Below are 16,513 nucleotides of genomic sequence, written 5' to 3'. Positions count from 1 at the left end.
GTGTACATCAACGGCTTTTGCAAACAAACTAAATGAAAAACAATTGCAACCATATCGAACATGATTCTGCAACCGTATTATATAAAATTGAATATTCAAAAATTGAAAAAAAATTTCACAAACAACGTTGCGTCACATATGATCCTACTCCCCCGCCCTTTCCTCCCTATGTCACGAATGGTCACTGTTTTTTAATTCTGATGCAATTTCTGATGCACTTCCGAATGGATTAATTTTCATTTTTATTCTTTGCAGGATAAATAATTTCACTGGGAAATCAGAATCGTCTCGAATTAATTACGATCCATGGTTGATGTAATCCGTCAAATGGCCATGTCGTTCGTGTTTTAACGTGAACGAGTGATACATGCTCGGGCGCGGCTCGTTCACGTTCTAAATACGAAACGCGGGCATACATTTTTACGTCGACAACGACGATTGTGACATTGTAAGTTTCGAAGATCGTTCATCGAACGTGACTCGAATTCTTCCGAGGCGTCGTTCGGCGACTCGTTCGCCAACTTGCTTCACATTTTAGCGCGTCGACGAAGACTTTCGCCTGTACTGTTTTTTTCGCCATCGTTGCATCTTCATCGAACTTTGCGCCGCATCGAAGATCGAAGACTGGCAGAATCCTAAAAAATAACAAATATATTAGATTTAAGTGTCGTAACTTCTTTTATATGTATCCATGTATAAACGTCAAGTCTAAAACTGTTAACATTGTTGATATCTGATGTCTTCATAGACTTTGTTCGTTTGTCTATTTTAACTGATTAGGTTCGAGTCGAGCCTAGTCTAGGATTTTTGCAATTTGGAAAAGGAAAAAGTTCGTTATTACATATTTATAAATGAGAAAAATCCAGAGAGACATCATAGGGGAAAACATAGTTTAGGGGCTTGCAATTATTATCTTTAATTACATCCTTTATCTTCTGACTCAGAACAATACTTGGCAACTAGAATCGTCTCGAAGCATTTCCAAACGGGATCGGCTACCCAGACTTCGTGACCTTCGGTTGCCTGTCAAAATTCCTAGTTTTTTCTGATATAACACTAGACAAACGAGTTCGCGACGCTATAATCGTTTCGTCAGGCTTCGAAACGCGGACGTCGTTGGTTATTGTCGAGAACAAGGGCGTAGACAGAAGGATATCTAGGAAGGGGCAAAAATGCTAGACTAAAACTTACTTAGTAACTACTTATTTTTTATTATAATATTTCAAAACTATAAATGGTGTTGTAATTTGTCCTAGAAATTTCACAGCTATATTTTCACTCTACGATGAACAGAACTGTGTGAGATTGTTGTTTCTGTTAGCTCTCTATCAACTCACTTAATATTCTATTTGTACCAAAGGGTAATTTCTTTGCCTGTAGATATATAAATAAATAATATGGCATTCTTATTCTTTTTCAGTCATTTCCAAAGAAAACTGAATTTAAAATAGCTAGCAAAATAGCACCCTGACTATGCCTTTATACAGAGTGTTCAACCACCCCTGGGAAGAATTTTAATAGAAAATTCTAGAGGCCAAAATAAGACGAAAATCAGGGATACTAATTTGTTGATTGAGGCTTCGCTAAAAAGTTATATTACGGCCGCACAGTATATTTTCGGTAAAGAATTTTTTTCTCGAAAGTATGTAGGATTTCAGGGGTATGTGTATTCGCCAAAAATGATTGTAATTGACCCCCTCAACTGAAAATAATTTTCCCAGATTTCTCAGTATTTCTCACTTACGATCGAGCCTAACACAGATAGGAGTCGACTATTCCTAAAATAGTACATCACCCTCGATCACTGTACATTGCTAACTTCCAACGTCCATTTTTTGCAAAAATATAACATTACAACGTCAGAAACTCGAGTTATTCTCATTTGAAGCTTTCCAGGCGTTCAAAAATCTTATCGATCATTTATGGAATGTCAATTGGGGACATTGAATCGAAAGGTTTATTTCAGTCTGATAGATGTCATCAAAGCATCGAAATCTACAATAAGAATCATCGATTCCCAGAATAGTACTCTTCGAGCCAGCGAAAATTAACGAGAGATCGCTGTACAACGAAGCAACAAACACAGCCACTAAAGCTCTCAAAAACAAGTTTGTCGCCCGAGGGCGATTCCTGGGGACAATCTTGGAACCGTTTCGTTGAAGGAATGGGGGGTTGGATCTGTGACGTGCACAAAACATAAATTGTTGATTTTGTTCAGATTTGCGGTTTATTCTATTAAACAAAGAAGGTAGTTCGAGGGTCGGGTGAAGAATCGTGTTCAAGGCAATGCGTATGGAGCGGCGTAGGCGAGATGAGCGTACGGCAGGGGTGCAGCGTGCGCGGCAAAGGCAAACGGTGCGGCTGCTGGTACCGCTGCAGGCACTGCAGCGTGCACGGCTGCTAGAGGTGCAGCTGCAAGAGGCGCAGCTGCAAGAGGTGCAGCCGCAAGCGTGTTGTAGTTCCTAGCGACGACTTGGCTGCTCCTGGCAGTCACGATAGGCGCTGGAAGAGCTGCTAGCGGAGCTGCTGCGACCGCCGCGGGGGCAGCGACCAGAGGGGCGGCCTGTAGGAAGCCAGCAGACGCCATTGCTGCCAGCGAGAGGACGATGCACTGAAAAAGAAAAGAGAAAAATTAGAAAAAAATTACAGGTGAACCTCCGGAAAACACCGAACTTCTAATACTCGAAGAGAGTAGTCACATGCTATGTGGCCAACACAAAACCGGAAGTCCTGTGGTTCCACTTACCGCTAACTTGAACATGTCGAACTTGATGCGATCGATTCGGTATCTCTGGGACGAGTGCAGAAACGTCCACGCGTCCACACTTTATACCGATGTCCACCGCTCTTCGGCCCCCCGGTGGCTTACGAAAAGTCGAATAACTTGCGAAAGCCACGGCCTTTGCGCTGTACGCTCGCACTCGTATCGATTACGTTTCATTGCGCTCGCATTGATATGCCGCTCGCGACGCGTTTTCGCGCTCTCCAACTTGTCGAGCTTATTTTCAATCCCGCTCGCGTTTCGTGGGTTTCGATTCGAACGGATCGATCGATTTCGGTGACCTTGATCGAAAGAGAGACACAAGCCGGACGCTTCCACGAGTATGGCGGAATTATGTAAGCAAGCATGTCGAGAAATTGTATAACCCCCTCGACTACGTGCCCGTCCGGCTGGAACGCATAACAAGGTTATAACGCCAGCCGACTGCCCGATTACGCGGATCGTTTCGCTTCCCACACAATCCGATCTACCTGCAAATACCTTTAATCTACTTTTCGCTACCTTTCATCTACTCTCACCTCCTCTCTCGCGACTCATCTTCCCGCGAGGAACGAAGGAACGTCCGCCCGTTTACCGATCGTTCCTCGTCCGCGTTGTTTTTCCTTTTTTTCAGATCCGATTTCGATCGACACTTTTCCGCCTCTCGCTACCGAGACGCCCGGTTATTCGAACGCCTTCTCCGCCTTCTCTTTCTCTCCTCTTCCACAAGGCTACGCTTCAAGGCAAAGCACCTGGTTTTTTCTCAAGTTCAAGTTCGTCGAGTCCGGATCGGGGGAACGCGGCGTTTGCCCTTCCACGGGTGTATGCACCTCGTATCTCTGCCAGCGCACCCTCGATCGAATATAAATTAAATATCTATCGAGAATTCGTCCGTCGTCCCGTGGCGACAAAAAGATATCTATAATTTCGCGCGGGCCGACAAAGGACGCGACGAGAGCGTGCCCTAAAATGGCGATACGTCGCGCGGAAAGCCATCAAACGAGTTCGAATTTTTCTCGAGGGTCGCAAGGCCGCCGGGGAGGGGGAACGGCGAAGAAAAAGAGAAAACCTGTTTGCGGTTTGCGGAATAAAAATCGCTCGAGAAACCCGGCTGATTTGGGGGAAAAAAATGAAAACGCTCGCGCATTGTTGGGCCACGCCTGACGCCGCGACCTTGAAGAAATCCGCGATTCGCTGGTAGTTCGCCTGGTCGCGCGGCAAAAACCTTTCCCGAGAAGGGAGACGTCGATTGGTCGACCGGTCGGTGGAAAAAGAAAAAAAACATTCCCACGACCAACAAGAAGGAAGCGTCTCGTTCGCGGGTTGCTCGAAGACCTGGGCTGTTGCCCTTCGCGGAACGATGAAAACGGGTAAAAAGAACGATCGACTGGAAAAGGGAAGGGGGATGCAGAGAGATGAGAATCTTTGTCGCGGTTTCACCTATATAAACGCCGATTCCTCGGGATTTCAAGTATATTCGTTTCGACTTGCTCCTAGTGCATCCGTTCGTTCCACGTAGCCGACATGTTCAAAACGGTGAGTGCAAGAATTCGTAACGTCGACGTTGACTACGAGAGCGGTGGACGTTGGAGGATGGAAAACTAATCGAAATATTTCTTTTTTTGGCCGCCACAGTTGTTGTTCGCGGGTTTGTTGGCGGTCGCGGCCGCTGCCCCATCGCCAATCCCGAATCCGGCGCCAGCTCCAGCGCCGATTCCAGCCCCTGCACCGGCACCGAGCAGTTCGGCCCTGATCGGGGGCCCGTTGATCGCTCCTTTGGGACCGACTCTCCTCTCCAACATCGGCACACCGCTCGTCTACACCAATTACCCGGCACCGCTTCCCCTCACCGGCTACGTACCACCCCTCATCTACAAGAACATCGTCTACTAAACATCCACAAGGACGCGCCGAACGATCCATCGATCGTACGGCCGTAACCGAACCACCTAACCGATCGACTCATTTTCTAATCACGAAAAATCATTAATCGCGTATCTGTACTTTTTTCTGCGACGTATCGTTAATCTCCGACTCTCCATCAATGTTCTGTACTTGTAGATTCGGCGTCAATAAAACCGCTTAAAGGCAAAAAACTTTTTCATCTTTTTTCTGGCTTTTTTTTTTCTTCGATATCCCCTAACGAAACCTCCTTCGATTTTAGGCATCCGATCGGCGACGATTGTTTGCTTACACTTTCGTTAATGAGAATCGCGGAAAGCTCGTTACGCGATTCGTCGTTACTCTATAAATCCGATTACGTGAGCGCGGATTATATTCTATTCATAACATTGTAAAATACAGTTAAATTCGTAATTCGCTCTGTGTACAAAACGAACGTGTATATAGATCGTGGGGCGCGAACGCACGATTGAGGATCGAGACGACGCGTTCGAGGAGGAAAATTATCTACAGATTCCACTTTTTAGAGTTCGTTGGTTTTGTGTTTGTTTTCGTATTATTTTATTTTGCTTTTCACTTGTCGAAAAATTAATAAAATCGAACTGTGGATAACGGTGCAACAAGCATGATTCTTTTCCACGAGGATATCTCGAAGGAAAAGTATTCACGAGGGTTCTAACTCAATTCTACAGTCGAAAGAAGCTGTAACTATGGTAATGATTCGTAAAATGAACATCACTTCTTGGCACAAATTCGACGGATAGAAACATTCAACTTGCGAATCTACGTCTGTGATTTATTTTAAGAATCATTCCTACATAGAAATCGAAGGCAATAGTTTAAAAAACCGCTTTTCTGCCTTGATAACTGAGAATGACTATTATAGGATACTAACTTCCACATTTTCCTTTGTACTTCAGAAAAAGTAGAATAAAATTATTTCTCTACAACTTATTTTTGTAAGTTTCATTAACAATTATCGAACCTCAACTACAAACAGTCTTCTATCAATAAGTAACGAAAGAAACTTGAAAAAAAATAGAAATTATTTTCCTATTAAACTTATTTTTTTTTTTCGAAAAGGTACTCGTCTTTTGGTAACTTTTCCTCTGTATTTGCTAATCCGAACATACGCATTCTTAATCTAACGTAACAATGAATCTATTACATTTAATTATATACAAACACACGCGCGCATATACATATTAAAAAATCGTTCTAATAGTGGATGTGGCTTTCGAGTATTTCTGGTAGACGATATGCAACACGTATCATAACAAAGTTTGACCAATTGGTATATCTATAATTACATATTATGCACGAACCTTAACGACGACAAGTATGCGGAAGAGTTAATTGCAATACTGCCGTTAGCTACTAATAGTAATGCAAAATTTACGTAAGGATAACGTTTGCTCGAGACGAAAGTATTCAGGGCTAGTGATAATTAATAATTACATGATTAATAGTTTGAGGAATTCTCCTTCTTCTGGTACATGACTTCTTACAAATTGTCAGACATAAAATTAAATTTTTATCAAAATCTAAGATACTATTGAAAGTATTTAATATAACAGGATCTTTATACGATAGTCAGTGATTCACTATGAAAGATGCTTGCTTTGGGTCACAATCCTATTGCAAATAAAAAGGATTTGCTATTCTTAACTGAACGACGCCTTCGTGAAGCTTACAAACAAAATATTTAAATATAGACTGTCTGTAATCCAATCAATTATTTTATTACTAATTAAGTATTGACGCATTATCAACGTGCTTTCGCCCCCGTGTTTAATAGCCAGTTATATGATTTCGTGTCCTGTTCCGTTCTTCATTCCCGTCATACCTATTTGGATACGTGTGATTATTCTAAAAGTACAAATTAACATATACGTATCCTTAAGCGTATTCTCATCTTCCTTTTTGTATATGCTTTACCGATGCAGTCTCCTTTTCTATTCTACTTCGATATTTCCAATTTTGTACCATCTACGATAGAGTATTCCTTTTAGATTCAGATTCTTTTCAATTTTAGATGCACTTATTAATTATTAACATAGAAATGTTAGACCATTTTATTTCCTATGTACATAACACTTTGAAGTTCGTTGCCACATGTGCATACGTAATTGTTACTGTTTTAATCACCATCCTTCGTTCAACTTATTATGTTTGTTCAGGTTTGAAGGTCTACCTTTATAACTAGCATCCTCCAGTGCCTCACTCTGGTTGAGAATGTCAATACAGAAAACTATCTCAAACCTGTTCACATCGAATCGATCGATGAATCATCTCCCAAAAAGACAAATTCAAACAAACAACCGAAAATTTCAATTTCCATGAATTCATTCTTCAGAAACAATTTCTAACGAAATTTCCTGATCATGAAGAAATACATGAACATGCTTTCTCTCAAATCGAACTGGGTATCCATATATTTATCGTTTCATTCCTTTTGCAAAGTATCGTACCATTCAAATTGCAGATATTTAATTAACCTAATTTAAGTTCGAATCGCTAACGCGCAAATACTATGTTTCAATACGCGTAGAAACGTTTGTGCGAGGACTGTGACCGTTTCTCGCTTCGAACTTACAAAGTCCCGTACGTCTGGTGGTACGCCAACGCTACAGCGATACGTTTTAATGAATCGTGCCATTCATTATGCATCCTAGTTGAATTTTCGCGCAAAGGGACAGATCGGTAGGGGCAGGGACTTCTGCGTCATCGTAAGAACGACAGAGCTTTGTAGTTGCGTAACGGAACTAGAAGTCTTTTGTCGGTTGATCCTTCTAATGGATGGCAGGGAACAATGAACGCTCCACAGCAGGTTTCCCATTGGTCGTTTTGCGTTTCCGTATCGTTATCGAGTATTCACAAAATGTTTACGGATCCCGCGACCTACCAGCGGGGGAATCCTACGTATTCACGGCCGAATGGGCACGAGTACGCGGACTAAAAGTGTATTAAAATTCGTCGGTGACTCGATACTCGAGGGTGACGCGAGCGCTTGCAGCTGTGCCGCGCACCGCGAGAGCTTTTGTTTTTACGAACGACAAGTTAATTATGCAACGAGCGACAACAATACCGAATCATTACGTAAAGGTAAATGCAATGTCCTCGCAGTCGGGTACGTCGCTGTAGTAAAGGGATGGGCAATAGATGAGATACGCTTTTCATTATCGGTTCCATCCGGTTCGCGTTAATTTCCAATTTGATACATCAGGGTGGGGGGGAAACCTCAACGATGCCCTCGTAGTCTCAGAAAACGATCTCGAATGAGATTCATGGACTCGCGGCTCGTCGCGTTCTGGCGCCATATTGGTCCAAACTCGAAAGCCATACTCGCCAGAAACGAATCGTCAACTTGTTGGATGCAATCGAAGTTAGTTGAGCTTTGTGGGATAGATTATTGGTCCCCCATTATTGGACGTCATAAGAATATCGCTTAAAATGAATAATTATTAAGTTAGAATGATATCTAAGTGAAGTATGTAATCTTGTGTTTGTTGAAGTCTCTAGTTTTTTAATTAAATTAGTTCTGAAGAGTTATTTGACTGTTTATAGTGGGGGAAAAGAGTATTCGATTTTGTGACCCCTTTATTAAATGACTTACATACTAACAGTGACGAATACAGATTGGTGTGGACAAAATCTATTATCCGAATTTTGTTATTGATCGACAACCATTGAACAATCATGAAATCTTTAAGTATGTCTATTTTTATTTCTGTTTTCTGGAAGTGGAATTCTCGAATTCTCAAAATCTCGAATTTTGTCATCTTTTTATGAACCCCCCTCCATTCTTTAAGCATTTATTTATTTTCCTTCCAAATAGGTTCACATAAAAAACAATATTTCCCTTCTAACGGTGGATTTTCGATCGAAGCTCAAAAGACAATAGGGCTGCCATCTGTCTATAAGGAAGTAATTTACAGGATTACAGGTGCAATTTGTTATTTACCCGTTGAGAGTTTGCGGTGATCTATATTATAATACAATAATTTTTTTGTAATATTGTACAAGTCGAAATCTCTACTTTCACAGTCCCTAAATCCAAGCTCGATTTCCTCGATCTTTTCACGCTGAGAAGCGAGTACGAGAGTCAAAATTAACAAATTTACGCGTCTAAAAACTACCATGAATTCAAAGATTAAAGTCTACTCTTTACCACGAGACGTACAATTTTATTCCACTTTGAATGAGTACTCCATTGAAACAAACGATGAAAATTTATTGTAAAACTTTAATCAATATCGAGTGTTTTTTATTACAAGGCAGAAATGATCCTAACTCATAAATGTCTCATTTTGTACGAATATAACATGCTCTAACAATTACGACCATTTATTATTGCAATATTAACAAATACACTTTGTTCAAAGTGGAATAGAATACCAAAAAATAAATATACATGATCTATCGAAGAGATCGTTGCAAAGAAGAGGCTTTAGAATTTTTTCATTTTTTTTTTTTTAAGGATCATTTGTATTTAAAAAACATTTTGTTTCTCACTCTCTTCTTAGAGTAAAAGAATCTCCGTGGGAATTCAACTCGTGGATGAGAAAGTGGAGGTTTCAACCTTTGAAACGATCCTCAGAAAAATCATTACACTTGTTTTCGCGAAGTATTCATAATCCAGGAATCGACAACGCGTCGTCCAAGTGTCCTAATGTTTATTAGCGACAGTATAAATACCAACGGAACTATATGTGACGCTGATCGCCCCGAGAATTAGCTCGTAACAGATACGTGACGCGTTGTAGCAAACGCGTTAAATGGTAACAGTCTTGAATTAGATAAATTCTTAGTAGGGGGTGTAAAATGTACAGATATAGTTTTCCCAGTCCTGGACGTCACCCAGTATCGGACAAATGTTATAATTCGTTACCTAAACTTTGAAATCGTCTGTTATGCCCGTAAACCGAATGGGACGGACAGAAATAATATATGATTACGCAAACCAGCGTCGTGTTTTGTTTACAGCCCCGATAGATCAACTCTGTGTTATCGCGACCAAGTCAAATTGCATCACTTAAGAATAGATGTTTCAACGATAAGTTAATAGTTTCGATCGTCGAGTAACATTTAAATATACGATAAAATATATTATTTCTTAGTAATTTTTTTTAAACGTGACTGCACAACAGCGTTACTAATAAAGACGAAACAACCCCTGTCGAAACCACCGAGATCTGCAGCGCAAATGTCATCGATACTTCACCGCGTTCTTCTACGAGGAAAACAGACATTTGTGCGATATAAACTTCCAGGCTTGCTCGAAAACAAAATTCCGTGAAAGAAAGTTTGGGAAAAAGTGAAATCCTAACTTGTTTCTCTCGAAAAAATGAAACAGAAGAAGAAGAAAATTTAAAAAAAAGAGAGGAACTATTTGAAGAAGTACAAATCTGTAAGAAGAAGAGAATATATGAGCAAAACGAGATTCCTTGCATAGATTTTCTGGGTATTTCTTAGTTTTCTAAAAAAATCTCAAGTGTCCAGTGCAAGAACTCCCCCAATATACGGAAGAACGATCTGTATATTTCCATCGATGACAGGTAAAGAGATGTCGATATTCTAGACAAGTTCCTTAAAATACGAGGGTTGTTTGATCAGTAAAAAGACAAACGTCTGTGGTTAAAAAAATATATCCAAATAAGTGGCACTCCGGTATAAAAAAAAAAGTTATATAATTCTTCGACTAAAAAAAAACATACACTTTAATTTATAAAACACTAGCTTAACGTAACCCATAACTATGTATTTACGAGTCGATAAAATAGTCGAGGAAACGAAAAAGACAAACGTCTGTGGTTAAAAAAATATATCCAAATAAGTGGCACTTCGGTATAAAAAGAAAAGTTATATAATTCTTCGACTAAAAAAAAACATACACTTTAATTTATAAAACACTAGCTTAACGTAACCCATAACTATGTATTTACGAGTCGATAAAATAATCGAGAAAACGAAAATGTAAACAACGCAGAGGCGTGTGGAATCGATCGAGATACCGGAAGTCCTCGGCGGAGTCGAATTATAAACTCCATCGGATCGCCCGATATCCGGTTTAGCAAAGTTTTACCGTACTTGACTATGGCGATTACGAAATTATTGATTACTCTGGTGCATCCAACGTTGGCACCGACACAATCAGCTTGGTGGGTACATCCACCCCTTTGCATCGATCGTCGCGTCGGGTTCACCGCCCTCGGTTTCTCTGCTTAGAGAGACGATAGAATACCAGCTCCTACTCCCGTTATCGGCGTCGGCCACTGTCACCCCGCCCACTCACGCGCCACCCTCTCAGCCGTGGTCCGTTACATCGCAGCATCGTTAAATATAACGAATTCGTTTCACAGATTGCGTTTGACGTGTCGATCGTCAACAAAAGCGTCGACGGTTTGGTACTTCGTCCACGTTTCGCTGACGCGGTGGCGCGCCATCGCGATATCGAAACGCTGTCCAAGGTGTAAACGAGACGAAATCCAAGGTGCGAAAACGCGCGAACCCCACCCCGGTACGCCTAAATAAAATAGATCGAAATAAATTGCTACAAACGCGTAAAAAAAAAAAAAAATATTAAATACTCAAAGAATGCTATGAATGCAAAGAAACTTGTTTGTTTTTACCAATTGTTGTTTATTGCACTTCTATTTACGAAATAGTTTTTAAAAAATGTAATTACAAGACCGATAGAGAGGTATATCAACAATACGCGGTGTTTTTCCAAGCGGTCACAGAAATATAGTGGTCCCTCGATAACGTTCGCCAGCAGAATGCAGAACGTTATCGAGGGACACTATTCTGGGAATCGTCGACTCTTATTTCAGCTTCCAATGCTTTGACACAACGACAGCTATCAGACTAAAATAAACCTTTCGATTCAATGTCCTGAATTGACATTTCATAAATATTGATGAGATTTGCAAGCACCTGGAAAGCTTTAAATAAGTGTAACTCGAATTTCTGATCCTATAATGTTATATTTTTGCAAAGAAAAGGAAAAATTCCCTCGTTAATATTCGCGAACGTTATGGAGGAAGGTATACTATTCCAAGAATCGTCGTCTTTTACCCCTGTAAGGTTCGTAAAAATAAAAAATACTGAATGAACCTCAATTTTGTAATAGAACGTTTTTTCATTTATATCGAATCACCATTATAGTGCACGAGTACGAGTGGGAGTAACTGTGTGTGCACTGCACGAAGCAATAAAGGTCGGCCCTGATCGATGTCCACGATATGAAATCCGGTTTTTTCGTCCATAAAATGCGTTTTTGAAACAAGTTGATCCTATATTACTCCATCGTCGAGTTACCTACTTTTATACGAACCATAATAAAATATTATTTGCAAACTATCGATGCAATCGTTGACGAACGTCGAGATAACCTTTGAAAAATTCTAACCCCTGAATCCGACAGTCCATGGACGGTCGTCCTCGAGTCCCCGCTATACATAGAGTCGTACACGTACGTATCGATGGTTCAATTTCGTATAGCGATTAGTCACGGTCGGTTGTGCCGTGCGAAAACGCATTCGTCGCGATACCGCGTCCCCGCGGCGGCGAATCGTACCCTCGCGTGGAGGAGAGGACATGCGCGCACCCTCCACCGTGCCGCGACACTATATAAGAGATGACCACGAATCTCCGGCTCTCAGTCAGCCCTCGTGAACGTGCCAAATACTCGCGCCATACAAGCAACCATTAAACGCGTGTTAACGTTCCGCATTCTCGAGGACACGAACAGTCATCGACGAGTCAAGGTACTCGAAGATCTCGAACAAGTGAAACTCGAACCCAAAGGAAAAGAGGGCAAAAGGCAAACGATCCTTACCAAAACAAACCAAAAAAAAAAAAAACAACAGAAGACTTAACAAGTGTGAACGCAATGAGCATATCCTCGAATCTTACGGGATAACAAACTCGCGTGTGCGCGCGTCTTTTCCGCGTGCACTCTGAACCACTTCGAACGTCTAAGAAACTTGACCGATCCCGTACCTAAAGAGTTACCGTACTTCGAAAGAGTTACCGTACGAATTGGTGAGATCTGTGCGCAGTTACTTGCTCCGTGATCCAGAAAAACTGATCGCCGGTCCGTCCACGATGGAGGACACCGCGAAGCTCACCGACCCCGCGGAGGATCGTCGTCGAGACAATTCCAGCCAGAAGGGCGAATCGAAACGCAGAAACGGCTCAACCGGCGGCGTGGAGTCGAGACGACGCCAGGAGTTCGGGGACGACGAGTGCAGCACGGACAGCGGGTGCAGCAGCGCCGGAAGCGCCGAGAAGCTGTCGCGTCGCGGAAGCGGCGAACGCCTCTGCCGCGCCACCAGGTTCTCCAGGACGCATTGCTACCTGGACAGACTCTGGGGACGACCGGCTCACTCCCAGGAACGAGTGTCCAGCGTCCAGAGGAGCTCTGAACGCGTTCGAGCCAAGTCGTCCCGCTCTTGGAGCCCCGGGGACGTCAGAGGCAACCTGAGGACCAACGAGTCGCACTCTTACTGTCCCAGCCCATCGGACGCTCAAAGCAGCAGCGACAGCGAATCCCTCAAGAAGTCCTTCACCGCCGACACCCTACGCAAAGCGTTCCAAACGCTCAAGATAGCCTCCAAGTGGGAGGGTAAGGAGAACAAGCACGCGAAGAAGAGCCCCAAGAGAATCTTACGCAGCCCAGTCTCCTACACGTACGTTCGCGGACTTTCCGGCCTGGCAACGCAGAGGGTTCCAAGAAACGTAACTCAACAATTGACAGTCCCCTATTCCTGTCAAGACTACGTCGGCCTCTATCGATAGAGATCTCGGTTAGCCGCTACATTTAAATAGGACCCTTTGCTATCGATCAGCTTTCTTCCGTTCGATGTCATTTTCCGCCATCGTGTTCCGTTCCATTATTTCGTCGTGGTTCGCGTCAACGACCGAACAAGAACCCCCCCTTTTCGTCCTAAAAACTTTTTTCATCGTGCGATCCACTCGCCTTGCATCCCGACATTTACAGTTTCCCGGTTTCGTACGCAAACGACTCGAAGCCTCGACCAAACGAGTGGATCAATCGGTATGCGTGTATACAATAGAAATGGCACTAACGAGAGAATTAATATTAGTCGAAAAGAATCCGAATTAGTAAATCGTTTGGGCTAACGACGTCGCTCCGTTTCGTTGGTGTCAGGCGTGTTCCTCGGTAAGCGAGGGAAGAATGAAACGCGAACGTTGCGTTAACGATAGGCTACTACTACTCGTAAACGAGATAGATCAACCGTAGATACTATAGTCATTCAGGTGTATATGTACCTTTTTGTAGGAACGGTTAGCACACCCACCGATAACATGTACACTAGCGATACTAAATACCTACGCGCGTGGTCGACGACTACGGTGCAATTATACTTCGCAGTCCCTTTCGATCGCAAGTACAAATGAATTAGATGAAGAAGGGGATGGCGAAGGAACCCGATTAGAATGGGCGAATCGTCGATAAGACCAATTATACGATCTTTCTCATGTATGGACTTTCTTTCTCGAGTCGCAGCGCGAAAGCAAATTTTCTCGTTCTTCCCTCGGTAAAATTTTTTTTCACGAAAAAAAATTTCATCTCGAGATAACCGTGATCGGTTATTCGCGCGGTATACGAGTCAATTACCGTGGACGTTTCGAATCCGTTGCACGGTACGCGTCCTCCACGAGCATGAAAAATTTTTCGCCGACCGTACGATGCAACGTTCGTGCACGTTCCACGTAGAATAGAATAATTTTCTCGTTAAGGATACTATTAAAACATATCACGATTCGAAGATTGTAACGCGTCCTTCGATCGACGCAGCCTCTCGACGCATATCTGAATTTACCTACGAAAATCCATGCGAATCCACGAAACGCGAAAGAAGTAGATCGTGTCTCGTTCTCGTTGCTCGAATTTCTCGGCAACCGTGCGAAAGATGAAGCAGATAGGACCTCGCGTCGAGAGGCCGCGACGAATCGAATCCACCGTGGCATAGAAAATTTTTCTTATTAAACTATCGTCGAGAGTATTGTTCTCATTTATCAGAAAAGTAAAACAAACGTAACGCATCACGCACGATACGTACTTATACATGTAACGCGATCTTCCAGTGCCTTGGAGATACCTGCCGCGTGATTGCACGGTATGTCGCGAAGCATTTGTCACAAATAAACATTCTGTACAATATCTTGCGAGACGTCAAATAGGTATTTCTACGAATTCGTACGCGCTCTAGCGCAAATGTTCGTGAGAATGCGAGGGAATGCGAGAAAAACAAAAATCTCAGGACTGAATGTTTTGTATTAAGTATTACCTATGTCGATACTCGTAGTTTACGTCTCAAATAAACGTTTTTCATTGAAATAATTACTCGACTTTTACTACCTTCCTTGGCGATCCTTAAAAAACACGAAGGAAAACTTTGAAAAATCGATTTCCGGCCGGAAATCTGATGGCTGAGGACGCGGGGGGCGGTCTCGAGCGGACCATGCGGCGCATTCGTACCGGAACACGATCCACGAAAAAACGTGAAACCGAGGAAGGACGTCGCTGGTCCCTTTATAGATACGACCATGACAGAATCAACGAGTGACCCACTTGCAGGGGTTTGCACGCGACACCCCGTGACGTCACGTCGAGGCGAGCGACGCCATTCATGACCCTTCTTTGACCCAGATCGGGCCGGCGTTCGAGCCAACCCCATGAAATACCATAGTTCATTCAAGGATCGCGTCGAACTGTGTCGATCGATGCCGATACGTTTCTTCCTCGCCGACGGTATTCGGGACGTCGTCCAATTCCGATCGAGCGTTCTACCCTTCAAAAATCTATTCCCATTCACCGTTCCCTCTCCCCCTCGTTCCACGATCGTATTCTCCAATTTTTATTCTCGCGATCAAAATGGCTGCCCAGACCTACCCCAATGCCGATCCCATCCGGGGTTCGTAGCTAGGCCGACGATCGCACGTCTCGACCACCCTTTTCTCTGTTCTTTTGACCTAGTTTTCCTTTCAAACCAGTGACGTCATCTACGTCATTGAGAAGGCCGCTGACAACGCGCTCTAATTCCGAGCTTGCGATTGAATAAACTCGAACGGAGCTTGTCTCGACTTCCGTGCGCACGCACGCACTCACTCACGCAACGTGGGGCGCGTGTGTCGACCCTCGACGGTGTTTCAGCGTTTAAATTCGCGCCGCCCTTTTATCGCGTAAAGGGGCAATCGCGCGAAAAAAAATTGCCTCTCCGGTGTTTACGCGCGATAGTTTTTTTCGGGAAAGTTTTGGCGGGTGCGTGGACGTAGCCCGTGAATAAACCGTGCGTCGGTCCAGTGAGGACCAGCCAACGCAACGGAATCAATCGGGGACGTGGATAATCGAAAATCCGTTGCACCATTCCATTCAGCCCCCCGGTCGGGCCGCGATGTGAAAACGTACGGTCGGGTCGTTGCGCTTAGTCGATGACGTCGTCGCGACGTCACGTCGTCATGGATACCCTGCCGTTCCGTCGGCGAACCTGCCACCCCTCCACTCTAGGAAACTCGACGAAAATTGGGGCTACGACCTCCAATTAGGTCGACGTGGTGTTCTACTTTGGATCGAGCCTCGAGTCCGACCGTCGAACACGTCACGCCTCTTCTGGATCTATCTATGGCTTTCGAGCTACCCCAGCATCTTGATCGTACTCCCCCACCCCCCGACATTCGGAAACTTCGATCTTGATTGTTTACCGGAACGGTGAAATAACACGACACGCCCGGAAGTTAATTCTGATACGTTTAACTCCTTATTGTTATCCCTTATCCGGACGATGGATTTCGTTCGAAAAGGTTCTCGAGACAGACTAG

The 16,513-nt window shown here is 43.3% G+C and overlaps 3 protein-coding genes across 3 annotated transcripts; 2 read left to right on the top strand and 1 right to left on the bottom strand.

Annotated features, from left to right (window-relative positions):
* Positions 1 to 2,218: 2,218 nt before the first annotated feature.
* LOC143343466 (uncharacterized) lies at positions 2,219 to 3,709 on the bottom strand. The gene is made up of 2 exons (XM_076768399.1): positions 2,747 to 3,709; positions 2,219 to 2,611 (listed from the first exon to the last, which is right to left on the bottom strand). The coding sequence occupies exons 1-2, from the start codon at positions 2,759 to 2,761 to the stop codon at positions 2,279 to 2,281; spliced, it is 348 nt and encodes a 115-aa protein (XP_076624514.1). The 5' UTR covers positions 2,762 to 3,709; the 3' UTR covers positions 2,219 to 2,278.
* A 537-nt stretch (positions 3,710 to 4,246) lies between these two features.
* On the top strand, positions 4,247 to 4,995 carry LOC143343468 (uncharacterized). The gene is made up of 2 exons (XM_076768401.1): positions 4,247 to 4,297; positions 4,397 to 4,995. Exons 1-2 carry the CDS (start codon positions 4,286 to 4,288, stop codon positions 4,652 to 4,654), a joined length of 270 nt encoding a protein of 89 aa, XP_076624516.1. The 5' UTR covers positions 4,247 to 4,285; the 3' UTR covers positions 4,655 to 4,995.
* Positions 4,996 to 12,156: 7,161 nt separating this feature from the next.
* LOC143343392 (uncharacterized) lies at positions 12,157 to 14,011 on the top strand. Its single transcript, XM_076768253.1, has one exon. The coding sequence runs from the start codon at positions 12,773 to 12,775 to the stop codon at positions 13,463 to 13,465; it is 693 nt and encodes a 230-aa protein (XP_076624368.1). The 5' UTR covers positions 12,157 to 12,772; the 3' UTR covers positions 13,466 to 14,011.
* Positions 14,012 to 16,513: the final 2,502 nt, after the last annotated feature.

Source organism: Colletes latitarsis, chromosome 7 (genome assembly GCF_051014445.1).
Source record: "Colletes latitarsis isolate SP2378_abdomen chromosome 7, iyColLati1, whole genome shotgun sequence".
Lineage (NCBI taxonomy): Eukaryota > Metazoa > Arthropoda > Insecta > Hymenoptera > Colletidae > Colletes > Colletes latitarsis.
This window is presented reverse-complemented; position numbering and strand designations above follow the sequence as displayed.

Excerpts from the sequence above, each read along its gene's own strand:
- LOC143343392 (XM_076768253.1), top strand. The coding sequence starts at position 12,773 with ATGGAGGACACCGCGAAGCTCACCGACCCCGCGGAGGATCGTCGTCGA.